General features: G+C 44.0%; 2 protein-coding genes across 2 annotated transcripts; one reads left to right on the top strand and one right to left on the bottom strand.

Annotated features, from left to right (window-relative positions):
* The first annotated feature begins 8225 nt into the window (after positions 1-8225).
* LOC144757755 (uncharacterized) lies at positions 8226-9749 on the top strand. Its single transcript, XM_078646397.1, has one exon. It carries the CDS (start codon positions 8226-8228, stop codon positions 9747-9749), a length of 1524 nt encoding a protein of 507 aa, XP_078502523.1.
* A 12065-nt stretch (positions 9750-21814) lies between these two features.
* Positions 21815-23726, bottom strand: LOC144757739 (uncharacterized). The gene has a single exon (XM_078646396.1). It carries the CDS (start codon positions 23724-23726, stop codon positions 22335-22337), a length of 1392 nt encoding a protein of 463 aa, XP_078502522.1. The 3' UTR covers positions 21815-22334.
* Between the last annotated feature and the right edge of the window lie 651 nt (positions 23727-24377).

Genomic DNA, 24377 nt, shown 5'->3' with positions numbered 1-24377 from the left:
GGGGAGGGGTTCGTAAACTGGATTAAAATACTATATGCTCGTCCGATGGCGAGGATCCGTACGGGACGTTACGTGTCATACACATTTCCTATAGCAAGGGACATGGCAGGGTTGCCCGCTATCCCCCTTGCTATTTGCCCTGGCAATGGAGCCGTTTGCTTGTCATCTGTGCAAGATACTTGTAGGACAGGTGTGAGAAGTTGGCCTGATATATGATGTTTCCAATTCTGGAACCACGTTGTATCAGTCCAAACAATCCCTTATGGTGTCCACGCACTCTGCCTCCAGGATTGATAAGGCCTTACATAGGAGTGACCCACAGGTTTATATGCTGAATGTTGATCTTAAAATTATCAGCCAGGTGTTGGCATCTAGGCTCCTCCCCTATCTGCGGCAGCTGGTCCATGACGACCAGTCCAGGTTTATACCGGGCAGAAATATGTTGCGGAATATCCGCCGCCTGGCGGACATTATGCAATCTTTGGAGGGATGGGCCCAATAGAGCACCTTGGTTTTTCTGCGATATCGAACAGGCGTTCGATATGATAAGATGGGATTGACTATGGCAGGTACGGCTTAAAATGGTTTTAGGGGAGGGGTTCGTAAACTGGATTAAAATACTATATGCTCGTCCGATGGCGAGGATCCGTACGGGACGTTACGTGTCAGACACATTTCCTATAGCAAGGGACATGGCAGGGTTGCCCGCTATCCCCCTTGCTATTTGCCCTGGCAATGGAGCCGTTTGCTTGTCATCTGTGCAAGATACTTGTAGGACAGGTGTGAGAAGTTGGCCTGATATATGATGTTTCCAATTCTGGAACCACGTTGTATCAGTCCAAACAATCCCTTATGGTGTCTGGTTGTAAGTCAACCTTGTTAGACAAGCTATCCTAGGGGTAGCATGGACTAAGCAGCCTTAAAGGCTTAACTTAAGAGGTCGTGTTAAGCGAGCTGTTTTACCACATACAATCCTGTAATACCAAATGAAAGGACACCACACAAGTATATATTATAAAAATATATGTGTTACTTCTAAATTAATCCCCAGTACTCTTTATGAGCCAAGGGGCACAAGCGTTAAATCAAAAGCACAGTATAACATACAAAGTTGCACAATTATGGATGAGGGCGGGTGGCCACTCAAACCATATATTAAAAAAGTGGTATAAGAGATACCAATCGAACAGTGGTTAGGCCTAGGGCCTAGCGAATCGCTGGGAGCAGTCAGGACTAGCAATGCTGAAGTCGGGAGAAGCCCGCGGGATTCGGGTGCAGCACGTAAAGTGCGGCTTGCACCAATGCAATGTCAATGGTGCGTAAAAGTTACACAAAGTGAGTTTAAAGATACTTCCGCTGAACCTAGAGGAACAAAACTGAAGACACAGACCCTAGAGGTGTGTACCAGTGTGGGAACACCGGCGTTGCAATGTTACCTCACCCACAGGAAGTGGGTGCACAGGGTCGAAGTGGCGTCGGGTTTTGACACGCAGGCTCTTGGTGCTTGGAGCGGAAGATGCTGCAGGCGATGGGAAGCAGAAGTGTCCGGTGTGATCCAAGGGTGGATCGAAGTCGAAAAGTATCTGAAAGCAGAGGGGACAGAGTCTGGGCCACTCAGCAGCGACCAGGGTGGAACCAGGACGGAACCAGGCAATGTTGGGCCCAATCAGATGGTTGTCGAGGAGCTTCTCTCCGCTGTCACGTGGGCTCTGGGGCATCTGCGACATCCAGGAGCAGGTCATGATCTGTCCCACGCAGGCTCTCGCCGTCAGCGCCGTCGGCTTCGAGATTGGAGCAAACAGCACTTGGCAAAAGCAATCCACGCGGAGATTGCTTCTCACTCAGACCAGGAGGGTCAGAGCGGGGGCTCCTTTTCACAGGAGCTGGTGCAAATCTGGAGCAACCAGAAAAGCAAGTCGGTTTAAGGTTTTCGTCGACATAGGGGCCACAAGCCAGCTGGCAAGTGACCGGGCCAACGCGTCGAGCCAACACAAGCAGAGGGGCCCCACGCAGCACTCGTCGAGTGTGGATGGGGTAGCTTCGGTGCAAGAGCAGCTCAGGGTGGGGGCTTCTCAAACCCTGGTGTACAGCTTCGAGGGTCACTCGTGGGCTGCACGGTCAGCGTCTCGTAGCCTTTTCAAGATGGCGTTCCCCACGCTTCCGGTCGCCTCCACGGGTCTCAGCTCTGCAGGGACTGTGAATCGGGCTGGAGGAAGGCAGGCAAGCTTGATCTCGTCGATCTCCGTCGCTCGAGTTCCGGCGGGAACTGCAACAAAGCAAGGGTCGAGGTGCTGGATGGTACCTGTTTGCACAGGGTGGTCACTCCTTGACCACAAGGGAGATTCTTCAGTCTTCTACGTTGAGTAGGATGTCGAAGGGTCCAGAGTTTCGTTTCTTATGTTTCTTCAGGATAATCGGAGTTGCATTGGCACTGCTCCCGCTCTTATTCGAATCTGGTGGGCTGGATTACCTGCTAGGTCCCCTCCTATGGGTGGGACCCAGGAAGGGGGTGGATACACCCCTTTCCTTTGATCCAGGCCGCGCTGGGACTGGAGCTGGTGTGCCCCAGAACCGGTTTGGCTGGATTATGCAAGGGGCAGCCTTGTGCTCCCCAGGCAGTGTCTGGTTTCTTTGAAACCTCCCTGCTACAATCCACTATCTCCTGTCTGGGGTGGTGTAACACCGCCCTGCGACAGGAAACCCTTTGCCCAAGCCACCATTTGCTGAGTTTCGGTCAGCAGCAGGAGGCCAGACCCGTGTCTGTGGCAGAGGCATCCATTTTGTGGATCTGAGGCTCTTTTAAAATCAACCGCGTTTCAGTAAAGTAACATGTCTTCTCCCTCTAGAAGAGTGGAATGCTACCCCCGTCGCCAGAACTGGCGAGGGGGTAGTATTCCAATTCGTATGACACCTTACACGACATGTTTTGATAAAGCCAAACCAAAGTTGCTATATAACCGCGAGGATTATAAGGCACTTAATAGTATATGGTATGGTATTATCCCGGATCAGCTTAGGGAGTTGTTCCCGACAGCTGCAGACAGGCTCAGCTCATGCCAGAGCTCCATCTCACATTAAACCACGCACTCTGCCTCCAGGATTGATAAGGCCTTACATAGGAGTGACCCACAGGTTTATATGTGTCCAGATATAGGTTTAGATATAGGCATACTATATCTAAGCAAGGGGTGATTACACCATCTTGCCCCAGCTGAGTGATCAGCCAGTTGTGTCAATTTTGGATAGCCAGCCAGGGGTGGCAAAAGATATGCTGCAGCCCCTGGTAGGCCTTGGGTGGCACCTATGCCCTGGGCACCTATAGTGCACTATACAGGGGCTGATAAGGTGACCCAAGCCAATTTAGTTATGCACCTAGGGTACATGGAGTCCATTTTACAGAGAGAGCAGATAGCTTGGGGCCCTGATCAGCAGGGAACCAGGCCAACTAAAACAGGCTAAACACAGGCAAATAATCTGGGGTAACCATAGTCAGGTAGCCACCTTCCTACAACAGGGCATACGTGAATCAACCGTCCCAGTCATTGCGGACATTGATAACAGCGCTGGCCCAATTCGCTGATGCCTCCGGGCTTTACATTAACAGAACAAAGTCACATCTCTAGGCGATTGGAATGGAAAGCGACTGGGGGGCCAACGCCCAGTGCTGGAGCTTCCATGGGCAGAGGACACGGTCCGATACCTAGGGATATGGGTTGGTAGGACCGAGGCAGTGTTTTATCAGCACAACATGGGGAGGATAATCCGGGGGCTGCAGGGTAGTATTACCTTTTGGAACACACTTAACCTCTCCCTGTTGGGAAAGATTGCACTAATAAAGATGGTAGTCCTGCCCCGATGTCTCCATACCATAAAAGGCTCCTTCTTTGAAATTCCACACCGGGTATTCAGGGAATTTGATGCACTGCTGGTCCAACTATTATGGAACGGAAAGGAATGCATGGTTAGTTTAGAAGTCATGAAACGTAGTTGGGGTAAAGGGGGTTTGGAGATCCCAGACTTGGAACTTTATTATTTTGCATCACAATTGCAACATGCCATAGCCTGATTGGACGTGGATCCCTCCTTGGAGAGGTCCCTGCTGGCACGTACGTACTTGGACCGACAGCTCTTGGTGTTGTAATGGCGGGCCGGGGGGTTCACGGTGCACGCCCTTTTTTGGTACGGCTGGGGGCTGCAATTTGGAATCGATTGGTCTGTAGAATAATTCAGGAAAGACCTTTCGCTCCGGAGGCGGACTTCTTGCTGATGCCGCCCTTTGCTCACAGTGACCAGGTGATGTGATTAGAGGCCTGGAAGGGGCGGCTGCCTGATGTCTGACCTCTACCCAGACGGTAAATTTATCACTTATCAGGAGGCAGTGACCACCTTTGAGTTGGGGGCAGGGCAGTTTTTGCAATATGCAAAAATAGCCGCAACGGCACAGCAACTATGGCCCACATTTCTGGAAGCCCTGGGGCACACCCAAACCCCTGGTTACTATGATTGTTATGGCGGGAGGGCAAAAGTGTGTTACTCACCTCTATAGGGCATTGAGGGATGATAAAACGGATGGTCCCCTAAAAATAGAAGAAAAATGGCAGCAGGTGTGTCCACAAGAGGTCACAACGCGAGATTGGGAAAAGATACATGGGAGTGTGCGGAAGGTGTTGGTGAGCAGCCGCTTTAAGCAAATCCAGTACAGCATAATACATATGACGTACCTCTCACCCAGGAGGTTGCACGCCATTGATGGCTCCAGAGACCCTCACTGCCCCAGATGTCGCTATGATCCGGCAGATTTTCTGCATATGGTATGGACGTGCCCAACTAGCCAGATGCATTGGGGGGTGGTTCTCGGGGATCTGACCCGGATAACGGGATGGACTATAGCATTGGATCCACGTGCTTGTCTACTGGGCTTTATTCCTGGTCATGGGTCTAGTTATAGCCAAGAGGCGTATTGCGATACACTGGTTAACTCAGCAAGGTCCGCTACTGGCCAAATGGAGGAAGGATCTACGGGAGTGGGCCCTAGCAGAAGAAGGGCATATACGGAGCACCAGGAGGTATGCCACACTGCCCGAGGTGTTAATGGCATGAGGAGCGATGACGCAGGAGATAGCAGGACAGGCATCCCAAGTCACCATAGTAGAACAGTTGAGATGTCCTCCGTTGAGGGAGGGGGCCCAGGACAGGTGATGGAGACACAGGGTGGCCCCACGTGATTACTTCGATACATGGACCTTGAGTTACATAGACCCGGCAGAGGGGGGGAGGGCACTGAGGGGGGTTGTTGGGATGGGAGGCAGGGGAGTTTAATACAGTTGGGTTTGATTATGCATATTAAAAGACAAACCAAAGATAATGTTGAAGATAGTGGACTCTCCACGGTTGCAAACTCAGACATTATTTTTGACATGTTCCTCACCTCGGCTGAGTTAGACGAAATGTATACATGTTGTTTTGGATGTGAACTGCCGATTTGGCGAAAACCTAATAAAGAAATGTATTTAAAAAAAAAGCCTTGGGGTTTATTCATGCAATGCTCCCTAACAGAAAGGCTTTCCCAGATGCCAAATGCAAATGTATATAGAGATATATATTTATATGCAAGCAATAATAAAACACTTGGTAAATGTATAATACTAATGAATAAACATTCATTAGTGATATACTTAGTAATAAGTAACCTGCAGAACTGCTGCAAATTAACTCAAATTTAAAAAACGAATAAATAATTACATAACCACAATTGTGTGACTTGGATGACAATTATTTCTCAATATAGCCCTTGTTTGTGATTCTGTTGCAGTTCTTACATCATCATCAATATTAAATAAGATAAAAGCCTGGGTTTTCTGGTCACAGAGGCTCATTTACATACGGGAGCACGAGCCCAATCAAAAACCACAATGGTAACCTTTTCAGCTGGGAAGTTTGCTTCCTGGAATCAGCCTGCTTTGTTCCCATAGTGCGGTCAACAAAGGTAAATGTGTCTTGCACTAAAGTGTTCTTGGCTTACCTATAGTAAAGTGTCTTGAGCAGTAAGGCCGTCAAACACATTGGACGAGTGCTCTGGTGTTCGCGCAGGATCCTCCCTTTCACTCTAACAGCCCAAGTAACCGCATCCACTTTAGCTTTACTACAAAAATTAAACACTCGTCGAGATGGACACCTCGAGGGCTATTCACAAAGGTATCTTACACTTATGAGTACTCCGCACATGCAAGGATGCTCTCTGAGACTTACTGTGCTACTTTTAGCTAGCCAACATTACGATCGTAAACACACTAAAACATGTAGAACTGCACATCTCTACGCCATTAAACTGAGGTGGGGCAAAATTTACCAAATGTAACTTACTACACCTAAAGTTGAGCAATAGAAAGGGCAGCCCCACACATAGCCAGTCAACGGTAATACAAAAGTCTCCCTTGGAAAATACTGGAGACAGAGACTTAAAAATAGAACCCAATGGGAAATTAAGATGAATTAAAATGATTTATTTAGCCTGCATATAAATTCAATTTTGTTTTACATAATAACAAAAATAATTTCTTCATGATAAAAATGTTAAACTTTTAATTTAAAAAATATTATAACTATTAAGAAAATAATTAGAAATAATTATATACATAACTCTTTGTAAGGCAGTGTCCTCTCTAAACAGATATGTGTAAGGCAATTTAGATATTCTGAGTACATAACAAAAAAAACACAATTTCATTTTCCATGTGATTTTTTACAACAAATCTTTAAAGACATTTTTATTTAACGCATTTAAAATTAATTAAATATTTAATTAAAATACAAATTACAAATATTGTAGCATTTTTCATTTTGCTCTACATTTGAAGTACATAAAATTAATTTACATTGATATTAAACATACAAATATTTCATTTTTTTCAAGTTTAATAAACTTTTTTAATTTGTCCTATGTTTTTACAGAGAGAGCTCCACCCAAGTACAATATATTAATATGTGTATCTTTTCTTCAGCTTAAATTAAAAGTTTCACACATAAAGTAACATTTGCATTATGTATTAAGAACTATTAAATGAGTTGTAGAGAGATAATGATAATAAATGTAATTATACTTTACGAGGAGCAGAAGGGAATGGGAACATGGCTGCAGGTTGATGTCGGTCGCAGGGAGCTCCAGGGATTCATCCGGCTTGTCTCAGACATTCCACTATCTACTTCTGGAGACCTACCCACATTACCCTTCTCTAGACCGTTCTCCCACCAGATCTTCACCTCTTCCTGGCCCACAAACTCTTAAAGGCTGTTGTTAACTTAATGTTCGAGGCATATGGGCTGCAGATGGTACATTATGAATAGATCGCCATCTGATGTTGGGCTCGGATGATTGCACTTTGTTTTTCTCTTGGAGAGTCTTTTGTATCTTGGTGACTCCTCCCTTAGTTGGTAGTGCGCATGGGCATCGGCTCCATCCTTAGATTGTTTTTTTCCGCCATCGGGTTCGGATGAAGATCGAGACGCTCCAGATCAACTTCAGAAGAAAGTGATTTTTCGGCGCGTATTCCCTTTCCAATTCGACGGTATTGTTATCGAACGCGTTCTTTTCCATTCCGACGCGTTACAAATTCAAAATAGAAGAGAAAAACTTGGATCTTACGTCGAAGAACAGGAGACCTTTCTCGACGCAGTCAAGCCCGGAGTCCATGGAAAGGACTCCATTCAAAAAATGTCCATCGTGTGGTGCTAAGTTCCCACACAAGGACCTACACGAGGTGTGCAACCTCTGTCTATCGCCTGAACACGAATCCAGGGACTGCGAAGCCTGCGCAGCATTCTCCTCCAAGCTAACGATTAGAAATCGTCGAGCTCGAAGACACGAGGTTTCCAGAATGCAGGCGGAAGCAATCCCGGAGCTGTTCGGAGACAAACAAATCGAGGAAGAAGAGGACCAGTCGGGGTCGGAAGGGGACCAGTCGGAGGTTGAAGAACTCTTCGAGCAACAAACCGTGAGTGACGACGTCCCCTTACCGAAAAACCGACCCCGTGCGGTAACGACCCCGCCCTCGGGCCCGGTCAAACCGCTGAAAAAAGTTTCCGACGCCCCGCCCTCGGGCCCGGCAACGAAACCGAAACTGAAACCGAGGCACTCGGACTCCCACCATGTCGGATCCGAGAAAAGGGCGACATCGACTTCGGCACCGAGGCTACATACAAAGGAGAGCTCGGTATCGAAACATTCCATGTCGAAAAATAAATATGATTTATCGTCCAAAAGACACTCGATACCCAGAAAGTCGGAATCGAGCAGACATTCGGTGTCGAAAACAACAAGATCTGACGATCGAAAACAAAAACAGCTCTCGGAACCAGGACCCTCGGTACCGATTCAAGAGCAACAAACAGATCCCAAACAAAAGATCTTGTTTATTGACCCACAAACTGGGAAAGTGGTCACGAAGAAGAGAAAGAGTGAACAGTCAGAAGATAAACCTCTTCCTTCAAAAAAGAGAACAATGGGGACGAACATAACTCCTCCTGCTTCTCCTCGTCCTAGAGTCACACCCTCTTCTCCTATTCCTCACAATAGGCCACATATTCCTACACCTTCCACACCAAGACCAGCTACACCTCAGTCAGATGTAGACAGTGATATAGGGGAGGGAGAACCTCAAGGGGATGACAAAACTATCCCAGATGAGGAGGATCCATGGGAAAATTACGATGTAGGGTCAGATGAGGACAACGACCCAGAGCTATATCCCTCAAAGCCTTCACCACCTGATGATAACACAGGTTTTGTGCAGCTCATTAATAGGGCAGCAAAATATCACAAACTAGATATGCACACAGAACCTCAGATAGAGGATTTCTTGTTAGAGACTCTACCTGGTGCACAGAGAACATCAGGTACTCTTCCTATGCTGAAGGGTCTTCTTACTCACACAGAGGAAATTTTCGAAAACCCAGTGAGAGCCAGGGTGTTAAACCCAAGAATCGATAAAAAATACAAAGCGGCTCCAAAGGACCCAATTTTTATTAGAGGGCATGTACCTCTAGACTCGCTGGTGGTCTCAAACGCTCGTAAAAGAGCAAACTCATTATCTACAGGAGAGGCTCCTCCACCAGATAAAGAGTCGAAGTTAATAGATGCATCAGGCAAAAGAGTAGCATCACAGGCAGCGAATAGCTGGCGTATAGCCAATACACAAGCACTACTCGCACGTTACGACAGGGCACATTACGATGAGTTAGAAAAACTTCTCACACATCTTCCAAAAGAACATCAGAAGAAGGCAGACCAATTAATACAGGAAGGTAAAATAATAACCAATACTTCCATTAAGTGTGCATTAGACGCAGCAGACACTGCAGCAAGGTCTATTAACACTAGTGTCATGCTAAGAAGGCACGCATGGCTTAGAATCTCAGGATTCAAACAAGAAGTACAAACAGCCCTACTGAACAAACCATTTGATCAGAAGACATTGTTTGGTTCAAGTACAGACGAGACATTAGAAAAGATGAAGAAAGATACGGAAACGGCTAAGTCAATGGGAGCATTGCAACAGCCAACACACAGAGGTTCCTTTCGTAGATCCACCTATAGAGGGGGCTCAAAAAACACAGGAACGAATCAGCAATCCACATCTTTCACACCAACATCACCCAGAGGTAATTCAAGAGGTAGTTACAGAGGTAACAACAATAAGGGTAGAGGCCGCGGAAATAATAACAACCGCAACGCCTCAACACCAAAACAGTGACTTCATAGAACTCCCCCCAGACCACATAACACCGGTCGGGGGACGTCTATCACAGTTCCTACCTGTCTGGGAAAACATCACGTCAGACAAGTGGGTGAGACAAATTATCCAACATGGTTATTGCCTAGAACTCACAGCTACCCCACCAAACATCCCCCCCAAACAGCGTCCAATGAGTCAAGATCATCTGACATTGTTAAGAGAAGTTATAGCACTTCTACAAAAGCATGCAATAGAGAAGGTCCCAAAGGATCAACAAGGAACAGGAGTATACTCTCTATACTTCCTGATCCCCAAAAAGGACGGGTCCCTAAGACCAATATTAGACCTCAGACCTCTCAATGCTTACATAAATTCGGAGCACTTCCACATGGTCACGCTCCAACAAGTACTCCCTTTACTGAAGAAAGGGGACTTTCTTTCTACACTGGATCTAAAAGACGCTTATTTTCATATCCCAATTCACAAAGCCCACAGAAAATACCTAAGGTTTGTGTTAGAAGGACAACACTACCAGTTCAAGGTCCTTCCGTTCAGTGTCACAACAGCACCGAGAGTTTTCACAAAATGCCTAGCTGTGGTGGCAGCACACCTAAGAAGACAACAAATACATGTCTTCCCATACTTGGACGATTGGCTAATAAAGGCCAAATCAAAGGAAGAATGTCTTCACAACACACAGAAGACAATTCAATTGCTGCACCACCTAGGGTTCACGGTGAACTACATAAAATCACACCTGCAACCAAACCAGATCCAGCAATACCTGGGGGCTACAGTAGACACAGAAAAGGCAATAGCATACCCCAACCCAATCAGAGTACAGACAATGGTCGGGTTAATACAAAGATTTCAACCACAACACTCACTACCAGCACGAGTGTTTATGCAACTATTAGGCATGATGTCCTCTTGCATACTGCTAATACCACATGCCAGACTACAAATGCGCCCACTACAAGAGTGTCTAGCGACACAGTGGAATCAGGCTCAAGGTCAGATTACAGATCTGGTGTTGGTAAACGACCGGACGTATCGCTCTCTGAAGTGGTGGAACACAGAAAACATTTCCAAGGGACGGTCGTTCCTAGAGCCAATTCCACAAGTAATAATAACAGCGGACGCATCGCTCTCCGGATGGGGAGCGCATATGGACAAATACACAGTACAGGGGAAGTGGAGTGTGCAGCAAAAGAAACTGCACATCAACTACCTAGAACTATTAGCAATATTTCTAGCACTAAAAGCTTTCCAAATGCAGATAACAAACAAGGCAGTCCTGATCAGAACAGACAACATGACTGCAATGTATTATATTCAAAAACAGGGGGGGACACACTCTCTCCAACTGTCCAAACTAGCACAGGACATATGGAGATGGGCCATTCCTCAAAAGATCTACCTGTTAGCGGAACACCTACCAGGAATTCAAAATCAAATAGCAGACATCCTAAGCAGACAGTCAGAACAAGTACACGAATGGGAGCTGCACGACCAAATACTACAGCCATTCTTCCAAAAATGGGGGCAACCAGAGATAGATCTGTTTGCAAATCATCAGAACGCAAAATGCAAACAATTCGCATCCAGGTACCCACACCAAAGGTCCCAGGGCAATGCACTGTGGATAAATTGGTCCAACAAATTTGCTTACGCGTTCCCTCCTCTACCACTAATTCCATTACTGGTGAGGAAACTGCAGCAACACTCAATGACAATGATACTAGTGGCACCCACGTGGGCAAGACAGCCGTGGTTCACCACGCTGCTACAACTCTCACAAGTACCACATCAAAAGCTAAGGTTATTACCCATGCATCTTACACAGAACCATGGAGAAATAATGCACCCAGATCCCAAACAACTGAACCTAGCGATCTGGCTCCTGAGGTCATAGAGTTTGGGTACTTAGATTTACCACCAGAATGCATGGAAATCATTAAACAGGCAAGACGGCCTACCACCAGAGCATGCTACGCAGCAAAATGGAAGAGGTTTGCTATACACTGTAACAGTAAGCACATCAACCCTCTGGACGCATCCACTAAACAAATCATTTGCTATTTATTACACTTACAGCAATGTAACCTAGCATATACCTCTATCAGGGTTCATCTAGCAGCCATAGCGGCGTACCTACAAAACAGGCAACACCTGTCACTGTTTAAAGTACCAGCAATTAAAGCTTTCATGGAAGGACTCAAAAGAGTCATTCCACCAAGAAGACCATCTTCCCCAGTCTGGAATCTCAACATAGTGCTTACCAGACTAATGGGGCCACCCTTTGAACCTATGCATAGGTGTGAAATACAATTCCTCACATGGAAGGTGGCCTTCCTCATAGCTATCACGTCACTTAGAAGAGTAAGTGAACTGCAGGCTTTTACGATTCAAGAACCATTTATGCAGCTACACCAAAATAAAGTGGTTCTTAGAACAAACCCAAAATTCTTACCAAAGGTTATTTCAGCATTCCACATCAATCAGTCAGTGGAATTACCGGTTTTCTTTCCAAAACCACAAACAGTAGCGGAAAGAGCCCTACATACACTGGATGTTAGAAGGGCCATATTGTACTATATAGAAAGAACACAAACTTTCAGAAAGACAAAACAGCTATTTGTTGCGTTTTCTCCCACACATAAAGGCAATCCCATCTCCAAAGCGGGCATTGCCAGATGGATTGTAAAATGCATTCAAATATGCTACTTAAAGGCAAAGAGAACATTAACTGTTCCTCCTAGAGCTCACTCTACACGTAAACTAGGAGCATCTATGGCATTTCTGGGAAACATTCCACTAGATGACATATGCAAAGCGGCTACCTGGGTTACACCGCACACTTTCACAAAACACTATTGTGTAGATGTGCACACAACACAACAAGCTAGAGTGGGACAAGCAGTATTAAAAACATTGTTTCAGACAGTTGCAACAGACACGGGCGACCACCGCTAGGGAGAGAACTGCTGTATAGTCTATTCATAATGTACCATCTGCAGCCCATATGCCTCGAACGGAATATGCTACTTACCAGTATGCATCTGTTCTTGGCATAGAGGGCTGCAGAGTGGTACATGCCCTCCCAGCCTCCCCGGAAACCTGTGTCTGTTCCAACATTATCTTATTTAGATACACTTACATGGGCACTCTTATCTGTATTCTACTATACTACTCCATCTAACCCTACTATGGCAAAACAATCTAAGGATGGAGCCGATGCCCATGCGCACTACCAACTAAGGGAGGAGTCACCAAGATACAAAAGACTCTCCAAGAGAAAAACAAAGTGCAATCATCCGAGCCCAACACCAGATGGCGATCTATTCATAATGTACCACTCTGCAGCCCTCTATGCCAAGAACAGATGCATACTGGTAAGTAGCATATTCCTTTTCTGATCAATTCATCTGCATCCTCTCCCCTCCCTAAGACTGTGCATCTCATTATTCCATATAACCTTCAACTTGGCGAGGAATTTAAATTTAACAGAGGCTCCCAGAGCTCTTAGCACCTCCATTTTCAGGCCCACATTAAGCCTTACTAGATTTCCAGATCCCCTGCTTTGCTTTTCAGTTTAAAAAGTTTCGATCTTTAGCTAGGACGCTCAATCAGTCGCAGCTGAACCATATATATTCTGCTATGTTGACATCCCTGAGTGCTGAGAATCTTTTTATATAATTTGGAGATCCTAAATTTTCTAAGTAAGTAAGGCAGTAAAGTCCCTTTGGCAGCACTCAAGGATAGGGTACACTGAGTGAAGGCTCCGGGGAACCACTGCTATACAGACTCAGCTCCCATTTAGGACTTTCCTGGGACTCCTTCGTGGTTGAGGGATGAGCTCAGTCTCCAACTACAAAAGGTAAACTCTAGTACCCGGAGGGATCTGAAGTCGAGACACATCTTTATTGCAGGGTAGGACCTCCATTTGTTAACGGTAAGGGAAATCTCAAAGTTGAAATATCTGCAGCTTTTTTCACGGTGGTCAGCTCAGAGACTAACAAAAATAGAGCCCTGGGAACACAAAACGCTCTTCAATGTGGATAAATGGATTAAAAAGGAAGTATCTTTGTGGTACTGGGACATGATAGCTGCAGAGGACAAGAAGAATATAGACCCACACCGAATATGGGAGAAAGACCTGTGGCAGCTGGCTGTGGAAGACCTCTGGAAGTATCTAGAAATCTTCTTCTTTTTTTTAAAATTCTTTTTATTGAAAGATTTTGAATATTTCCACCCTCTGGAACACAGAGGGGGCGTGGAACAAGTAAACAATACTACATAACCATGGAATAATCATACAATACATCTCCGTATAACATAGACACAAAATAAAATAAAACTTATTCTTCAAAGCAAAATATTACATCAGTCGCTATTGAGATTGGCTCAATATCCTAAAACTTATATATTGATATTGATATCCTTTATATACATTATATATACGCTAGATATTATTATTAATTATATACAGTTTATATACAGATACAGATTATATACATTTTCTATATACATCATCCTTCTTCCTTCCATTTCGTTATGGCCTCCCATATTTTCAAACCTAGTTTCCTCGAATTTTTCCCCCTTCTTGAGTAGATTGCTCTTTCTAAATTATATATACTCAACAACCTGGCTAGCCATTGCTGAAATGATGGTGCCATTTGGTCTAACCATGCAGATGCAATGCATAGTCTATACACTGCCATAGCGATAAAGATACAGTATTTCCCTGCTTCATCTTCATTACTACCATCTGCCCCTAGTAAAATAGTCACAGGTGTTAAGTTAGCAACTAGTTTTAATGCCCTTTGTAAGAACATTTCTATTTCCTTAAGTTATATGGCTAAGCTTGGACATGTTGCGAACATATGAATAGCATCTGCATTTACACTCATACACCTAGGGCAATGTATACCAGTTGTCGCTCCCCATTGTGCTAATTTAGCCGGGGTGTAATAAAGCCAGTACAAGGTCTTGTATTGCTGTGCCTGTAGTGACGCAGAACAGAGAATATTTATCCCTAAGTCTAATGAATCTTTAAAACATTCTTGTTCTATACCCAACTTCGTTGACCAAGTTTCCCCCCATTTAGCCATGTCATCTGATCTGTGTTCATTTAACTCTGCGTAGAACCTTTTAATAGTGCTTCTACTCCACTCTCTATTATTTCTAGTATATTGTTTTTTTCAAATCCTCTCGTCCCCCCTCTTTTATTTTGTAGGAAACTTCTTACTTGTAGGTATTTAAAGAAATGACTTCTTGGCAAATTAAATTTTTTCTGTATTATTCCAAATTGTTTCATCCCTTGTGTCCCCATAATGTCCCCCAGTTTTATTACTCCTTTTCGATACCACTCTCTGTATATTGAATCAGAAAATATATCTCCCGGAAATGCCATATTCTCATATATCCTCGTATATCTATTGAATTTTCCCAAACCAAACTTTTTCATAAAAGCCTTCCATAAATTATGAGCTCCCAGCATAGTCTTAAAGCGTGTTCTTTTAAAATATGCCGTGTCAAAGTTTTTCAAAAAAATGTTTTTGGTTTCTTCACCCATTAGAATACCATATATTGCTAATGACCCCAGATGATCCTCTCCTTCTGCTTCGGCTCCACCTATTAATCCCGTCATATACTGCAGAGCAGCGGCCCAATAATAAAGCTTGACATCTGGTAATGCCCAACCTCCTCTTTCACGTGGGAGTGCCAGGAATCTCGCCGCCCTTCTAGTTTTACCTTTGGACCATATAAACTTGTTAATCATGTTCTCAATCTTTTTAAACCAGACATTGTCAAACCGTAGGGGAATTGTTCGGAAAAGGTACAGAAATTTTGGCATAATTAACATTTTTACGATGTTTACTCTTCCAACCAAAGTAAGATGGAGGTTGTTCAGTCTATCTAGCTCACCCCCTACTTTCTGTATAATAGGATCAATATTTAGTTCTACTATTTTTTCTAGAGCTGAGGTTATAGTTATTCCCAGATACGTTCCCGTCAGCGCCACCCTAGAATCCTGACATACAGCCTTGTTATTTTTTATAATTTGTGTTTTTCCGGTATTCAAGGAGTACCCAGACACTTTCCCAAATTCTTTTGCCTCTTGTTCCACATATCTTATAGCCTCTGTGGGTGAAGATGTTATAAACCGCCACGTCATCAGCGTATGCCAGAATCTTACACTCCCCCCTGAGTGTGACAATTGGGGAAATATGCCTATTTAGCTCCAGTTTTCTAATTAACGGATCTAAATATATAGCAAACAGCAACGGGGAGCATGGACAACCCTGCCTTGTGCCCCTATCAATTTTTACTTTGTCCGTTAACCCCGCATTAATTCTAATTGCTGCACTCGGGTCTCTATATAATGTCTTTATCGCTGTCAAAAAGCCACTGCCAAATCCCAATTTTTCCAAAACGCTCCATAGGTATACCCATGATACACAGTCGAAAGCTTTTTCAGCGTCCAGTAGTAATACCGCAAATGGATCCCCGTTAGCCTCTGTCATATCCATAAGGGTAATTAATTTCCTTACATGGTGCGTAGTCCCCCGACCTGGTATAAAACCATGCTGAGTGGTAGTAACTAACGGTGTTATTACACTGGCAAATCTGATTGCCAGTGCCTTTGAATAAATCTTTGTGTCTGTGTTCATGAGAGTGATTGGTCTGTATGACCCCGGGTCAGTCGGTATTTTTCCTTTTTTAAGGATGACCACAATTTCAGCCTCAGACCAGGTATTCGGTATTGAACATCCCTTCTGTGCCTGTTTAAGAGTATAAAGCATGTCTCCTGCTAACTCCTCCCAGAACACCTTATAAAACTCTAGCGGGATTTTATCTGGGCCGGCAGCCTTTCCTGATGGTAAACTTTTCATAGCTGCTTTTACTTCCTCTAATTCTAACAAGGTATCTATCCTCTGCTTCTCTGTTTCACCCAGCTGTCCCCCCTCATAGTAATTCAGGTACTCCATTATGTCTTCAAGATTTTTTATTTGACTTTCAAGATGGCCGCTGACAGTCTGTAGGGAGAGGACGTGCTCCCTGTCGCTCCCCGGCTCCTGATCAGAAGAGTGATTTAACTGAACGGCAGAATCTGGAAAACATCGGAGTGTAACGGATACATCTACATTATGCAGTGACAGCAGTTGCGGCGGATTTTTTAAGAAAAAGAAGAAACGAGGAGAAAGTCGGCCGATGTGGTTGTTTGTGCAGGCATTGACGGAGGCACTAACCTTCCCGGCGGCGGACACAGTGCTGACGCGTGCATTGGATAATGCTCGTCAGCTGATGGTGAAGGCGAGTTCCTGGAGACAGCAGTATCGGCAGTCACGGCAGCAGCGGCATTATCGGCAGCAGAGTTTGGCAGTGACAGCGCTGTCTGTAACCTGGCGTGTAATGGCGCCAAAGATCTCAAAAGCTTTGCGGGAGGAGAAAGCTGCATGGAGTGAGTCCGACGCACCGGCAGCTAACCTTCGCACAAAAAAACTGACACGGACCCAGGAGGAGTTCGGCGACTCGCAGGCTGCCGATCATGGAAGGAGCATAGCAAGAAGTAAGGAGGCTGGCAGCTCCGTGGGGGAGAAACCTAAGAAAAAAGAAAAAAGTAAGGCAATCGTGACGAATAAAGGGAATAAGGGAAAACCAACAGAGCAAGGGAACTTGAGGCAGCCGTTAGTGTCAGAGGCCTTTTTTCCTGTTTCTGTTACTAACTCTATGGCGTCTGATACCGCTGTAGCCATAGCTCAACCAGAAAGTGTACAAATTGGGAGTCTAGAACATGAATGTGACCCTGAACCTGAACCTGAACCCGACCCTGACCACGGCGCTTTCACGAAAGGGGTAGATAGCAGTCTGCCGGTATCTTGTGCCTTAATAGAGACTGACAACGCGAATACTTTGAATAAGGAAGCATGTAAAAACGTTGAACCATCACAAGGAAGTTCATTTCAGGAGAGGGAAGAGAACTCTTCGGAGAAGGATAAACGGAGGTGTGCAAAAGAGGGCGGTGTGGCCGCTGTTAATGACAAGGATACTGGCAGTATGGAAGATAGCAGTGCCATATATCATGCTGAGGAGAACACTTTACCTTTTAGAGTGGATGCAGACAATATTCTGACTTTAACGGAGGCACTAACTGAGGCGATAAGGGAGGGGGAAAGCAGCCTCAATATCCATAATTTGTCTGTTTGCAACCTACCCGTAACAGGGAAAAATAACCAAGAGGGCAGTATAAGCAGTCATTCTGATGTGGGGGGGGGCTGAAAAAGGAGGTGGTAATGGTGATGGCGACGGCAACGGTGATAATGGTGATAATAACATGAAGGATATGATTAGCAGTGGCCCTAAGGCATTGATAACTATAACTGGCTCCCCTAGTGATGAATGTTTTTTCTCTGTTAATGAGGGTGAAGAGGAAGGAGAAGAGGTGGGGGCGGTCGGGGGGGGCGAGTCAGAGGACTCCTCTACTGTAGACTTGGGGAGTGATCAGACATTGTCAGGGCTAGAAACAGGGTCTACCTCCACATCAGGCTCGGGAGAGCTCTCTATCCAAGATATAGCTGTAAAACGTAAATCAAAAGTCCTGACTAAAAAAAGGAGAAGAGCAAAAAGGTCTATAAGTCCAGCTGCTATTAACGTTGCAAAAAGGCTAGACTGGGATTATGCAGCCACATCTCAAATGTATAAAGAGGGTGTTGGAGCCCTAGATGAAACCATGGGCTCTTCACGGATGAATGAGGAGGGGATTAGGCAAGGGCAATCTGAAAACCAGACCCAGATCCAGACTCATAATCAGTCACATCCTCGAAGCCAAGACTCACCTAAGGGGCTTGAAATGATTTTCTCAATGCTTAAACAAATTCAAACTGAGGCGAGGGTAGAGAGTCAGAGAGCCAGACAGGAAAGTAAAAAAATACAAAGTTCCCTTCGGAAAGTAAGCAAGGCATGCACAGAATTGGCAGGGAGGCTTACGGAAGTTGAAGGAAGAACTGGGAATCTGGAAGACGAAATGAAAGGTTGGAAGGAATTTAGACAAGACCAAGAAAAAACTAATAGTGATGTGTTATGGAAGCTCGAAGATTTCGAGAACAGGCAGAGGAGGAATAATGTCAGACTCCTAGGTATTCCGGAAGGAAGAGAAGGAAAGGACGTTAGAGCCTACACAATAGAACTCCTTAAGGGGGCACTTCCAGATATAAAAGGCTGGGATTGGGAGTCAGAGATCCAACGTGCTCACAGATTCCCATTTATACAGAGGAAGGGGGATGGCTCAAGTAAACCTAGAGCAATCTTAATATATGTGGGCAATTATTTGCTGAGAGAAGAGATAATGGCTAAAGCAAGGCCACAGACAAAATGCAGATATCAGGAGGTAGAATTTTTCGCTAGACCAGACTTCTGCCACACAACGGTAGAGCGTAGGTGGAGATTGCGGGAACTAATAGCTCCGTTTCAGAGAATTGGTTGTGAGGCATACCTAATGTTTCCTAGTAGGCTGAAGGTGGTAAGAGACGGCCAATTCAAGATTTTCCACTCGGAAATCAGGGCAGCTGAATTTTTGGCATGGCTCAAAGAAAGGAATTCGCAGAATCATTCACAATCTCAAGCACACGCCGATAGTGAACTGGTGGTAGATTTATTGGCAAAAGATAGCAGGATTTAGGGTATACCCTTTGGAAGCAGAAGCAGAGCAGTATAGTATTTTGTTGTACATAATTTGTAGAAAGGTATCAATAAGTTGCACATTTTTTCTGCCAATGGACAGCAGACAACAGGTGCGGGGAGGGCGGGGGGCGCGGGATCCAAGCAGACACAGCTGTCACACATAGGTCCTTCGGACCTATTTGCCTGTAGGGGGGGTGGGCTAGCTGGGGTGGGGGTCAAGGGTGGGGGGCACAGGAGGGGCAAGGAACACAGAGGAATTTGGAAATATAGTATACAAGAAACAGTATGGAATAAGAAGACTAACAAAATGGAAGAAATATTTGTGATGTATAAAGCCGTGGCAACAAAGTGTGTTAATTTCTTTTTTTTCAAAATGATTAAATCTATGGTTATATTTGTCAAAAACCCAGGATGAGTACTCGTATTATGACATGGAATGTATGTGGTCTTAATGACAGGGTAAAAAGGCAGAAGGCAGCAGCCTTGATCAAAAACCTAAGACTGGATTTTTTAATATTGCAGGAAACCCATATACAGGTATCTGAAATTAGGCTCCTAGACCAGTTAGGACTTACGGTTATAGCACACTCTAGGCAGGGCACCAGGAATAGGGGGGTCGCTGTGATGGCAAAACAAAGAGACATATGTACTAGAAAAAAATGGGAGGATGTATGGGGCAGATGGGCTCTAGTAGAGTGTATGGTTGGAGAAACATGGGTCACTCTGGGGTCTATTTATGGATCTACAGGGGATGATCCGGAGATTTTTGAAGAAATTGACATTGAGTTGGCAACTTGGGCACCCTTTATATTGATAGGTGGCGATTTTAACATTAATGGAGCAGGAGGCTTGGGGTTGGGGCTAGGACCCCCAGTTAAATACAAAGGGAGGAAGAAAAGAGTTTTTAAAGCAGTCTCTAATCTAGCTAGGAATAATGGATTACTTGATGTATGGGATACTCTCAACCCAGGACAAGATGGCTACACATACTACTCAGCGCCTCATAGATTAAGCGTGAGATTGGATTATTTTTTAATTAGTAGCCAACGCATCGATGGGGCAGAGATTGAAAGAATACCAAGGCTTTTTTCGGACCATAATCCTCTTATTGTCACCTTGAAGGGTATGAAAGCGGTAAGGAAGGCTTCCGAGTGGACATTCGAAAGAGCATTGCTCGTGGAGGATGCATACATCCAACATATGAAGAAAAGGATAGTCGAGTTTTTGAATATAAATAGACATACAGCATCGGTTGGGATAGTGTGGGACTGTTTTAAGGCCGGAGTAAGGGGTGAGACTATCAGCTTTGGGGCTAGAAAAAGGAAAGAGGAAAAAGAAAGAACTGATCGGATAAAGAGGGAGCTGCTGTTGGCAGAGGAGGAATTAATCAATAGGACAGACCAAACTGATAATGGAGACCCAATGGATCCCTCATATATGAAACTTGTAAAAATAAGAACGGCAGCAGAAGAATATATAGCAGAAAGGGCTGCTAAACAATACACAGTGAATAGAGAGAACTGCTATGAGCTGAATGAAAGAGTTGGGAAAATGCTAGCAGCCAGAACCAGACAGAAGACATCTTTTGGTGAGATAAAAGCAATAAAAGATACCTCAGGGATGATGGTAACTAATGTACAAGAAATAAGGGAAGTCTTCAGGAGTTTTTATACGAAGCTTTACTCTGAAAGTCGAAATCTTCTTGATAAAACAGTAAAGTCTACACCGCTGAAGCAAAACCATCTCTTCACTCTCCACAGAGCCCATTGGATGCTCCAGAGACTGGCTAAGTACTCCCAAGTAGCCCCAGGTTGGAAGAGATGCAATATGACGGAAGCAGACAACAAGCATAAGTTCATGGATTGTCCTATGCTGAAACGTTACTGGAATGACTAGGTGACTATGTAGAGGAACTCACGGGCTGTGAAGTAAAGATAAGACACTCTCTGATATCCCTTGGTGTAGACTTGGCATTGATTAACCTCAATGAGCACCAAATCATTTCTCTGGTTCTGCCCTCTGAACTAGACTGGATTAAGTCAGTAAGGTGTAAGAGTCAACTAGACCTAGCGTATAACAATAAAGAAGCTTCAAAGCATAGGTCTCCTTTTGTAACCTAGCAAGCGAATCCTATTAGTTTAATGATTACACCATAACTTTGCTGAGTTGATGCCGGACTGTAATGTGTATAATACTATTCAGCAAGACACGCAGTCACATCTACGGTAAGGAGTTTCTCAGTCCATCGACTAGGTTAACTAGTGACTGACGGTGGAATGAGTACAAAAGAGATAATTTACACTTTTCTAAAAATGAAAGTTATAGGAGTGAATAATTTAAAACAAAATCTCAAAATAATAAAATCCTTTCTTTTTAGCTATTTTTTTGCCATTCAATTCCATTTATTTAGATTTTTATCTACTTTACAATATTTAATGTAAGATTAGTTCCTATGGGATTTTATTTGACGTCCCTACCTCCATTATTATTTAGGGAGGGTGTTGCAGTTCCAACAGAAACACGTGTCGGCTGCCAGTCCAACACATGTGGAAGGATTACTGTATCAAGCTTTCCATCGTTAAAACATATGTCATCTGTTTCCAAATATATGATCTAAATGCGTTTGATTTATATATTTACTCTATTGAACAACAAGCAATGACATTTTGAATTTCTCTATGAAACTCACTGTTTGTAGATACATCAAATATAAAATCTTTTTTTAGGAATCTAATTAAACTGACTTGAGTGCCGAGGTTTATCTATAGTCTTTGACATTGCCACTGGGCTCTTTGAGAACAGTGGATAACACCTTAGGGAGTGGGGTGAAAATCTATAAACTTGAGGGGCACCAATACTGTGACTTAATATCTAATGCACTTAGAGAGTGATGTGCTACCAGCAGGACCACCACTATCATTTGTAAATATTGTGTGTTTTCTTATGTTGAGTGAGATTACTTTTCTGACTGAAGCTTCTCTGGCATTCAGTGCACTGATAAGGTCTTTCACCAGTGTGTGTTCTCTCATGTTGAGCAAGACTTGATTCCCGGTTGAAGCTTTTCTGGCATTCAGAGCACTGATAAGGTTTTTCCCCAGTGTGGATTCTCTGGTGTTGAATGAGATTGACCTTACAAACAAAGCTTTTTTGGCACTCTGAGCACGGATAAGGTTTGTCCTCTGTGTGTGTTTTCTTATGTTCAGTGAGATTTCTTTTCTGACTGAACATTTTCTGGCATGCGGTGCACTGATAAGGTCTTTCACCAGTGTGAGCTCTCTCATGTTTAATGAGACTGGCCTTACAACTAAACTGTTTTGGGCACTTTGAGCACTGATAAGGTTTGTACCCAGTGTGTGTTATCTCATGCCGAGTGAGATAACTTTTCCAAAGGAAGCTTTTCATGCATTCAGAGCACTGATAAGGTTTTTGCCCAGTGTGGATTCGCTCATGTTTAATGAGACTGGCCTTACAACTGAAACTTTTTGGGCACTTTGAGCACTGATAAGGTTTGTACCCAGTGTGTGTTTTCTTATGTTCAGTGAGATTACCTTTCTGACTGTAGCTTTTCTGGCATTCGGTGCACTTATAAGGTCTTTCACCAGTGTGTGTTCTCTCATGTTGAGCAAGACTTGATTCCCGGTTGAAGCTTATGTGGCATTCAGAGCACTGATAAGGTTTTTGCCCAGTGTGGATTCTCTCATGTCGATTGAGATTTTCTTTACAACGGAAACGTTTTTGGCACTCTGAGCACTGATGAGGTTTGTAGCCAGTGTGTGTTATCTTATGTCGAGTGAGATGACTTCTGTGACTGAAGCTTTTCAGGCATTCAGAGCACTGATAAGGTTTTAGCCCAGTGTGTGTTCTTTCATGTTGAATGAGGCAGTCTTTACGACTAAAGCTTTTCTGGCACTCTGAGCACTGATAAGGATTTAGCCCAGTGTGGATTTTCTCATGAGAAATTAGACTGACCTTATGACTGAAGCTTATTTGGCACTCTGAGCACTGATAAGGTTTGTACCCACTGTGAATCCGTTCATGTCGTGTGAGACTACTTTTCTGACTGAAGCTATTCTGGCACTCAGTGCACTGATATGGTTTTACCCCAGTGTGGATTGTCACATGTTGAATGAGAGAGTATTTATGAGTAAAGAATTTCTGGCATTCAGGACACTGATAAGGTTTTTGTCCAGTGTCAGTTCTCTCATGTTTAGTGGGGTGGTATTGATAACTAAAGCTGTTCTCAAATCCATTACTCCTAATCGAGTTATGGGAATTTTCATGTTGGGTTTGCTCCTGGACACCGGCCATGTTAAGACTGTATCTGATTCCAGAGTTTGTACTCGTTTATGCTACACTCAGCATTAACTTCTAAAATACATGGCAGATGCACTTCTTAACATTTGTATTTAACTAATTATATCTTTTATCTGGAGACTATTTTCCTACTTTTAAAGGCAGCCTGTCTAACCTGTTTTATAAACTTTCACTGAGGAGCCCCTTGAATTTAGTGAGATGGGTTCATTTTCTCCATGTTAAGCCAGAGTGAGTTCTATCAAGTTGAATTAACTCATTTTGTGACTCCGGTTTATCAGATTCGATTTAGAAGTTTTAAAATAACTGATAAGGTCTTTGGGGTTTCGTTTTTGCCGTTAAAGTATATTTGTTCATACAAGTAATGACAGGTGTTTAGGGCATGCCAGGGTGGTTTTATGAATTAGCAATACATAGCACTGGCCTCTTTTAAACTTTGTGCAGGTACATTCTTTGCCACTCTAGTGGCTAGGGCAGGTACATGATCAACTTTGGTAGTCCGAGCCAATTTGAAAATACTCTGATCAACCCAAGAGACAGAGTTGATGGGGGATAATGTTTTGATACTGGAGATGATAATCCAGCGTCTTTGCTGTAATGAGAAAGAGCATTTACAATTTGTTTTTTTCTTAACAATCTCTTCTCTCT

This window comes from Lissotriton helveticus, chromosome 1_1 (assembly GCF_964261635.1).
Source record: "Lissotriton helveticus chromosome 1_1, aLisHel1.1, whole genome shotgun sequence".
NCBI lineage: Eukaryota > Metazoa > Chordata > Amphibia > Caudata > Salamandridae > Lissotriton > Lissotriton helveticus.
The sequence above is the reverse complement of the archived record's forward strand: the minus strand, read 5'-3'. Positions and strand labels throughout refer to the sequence as shown.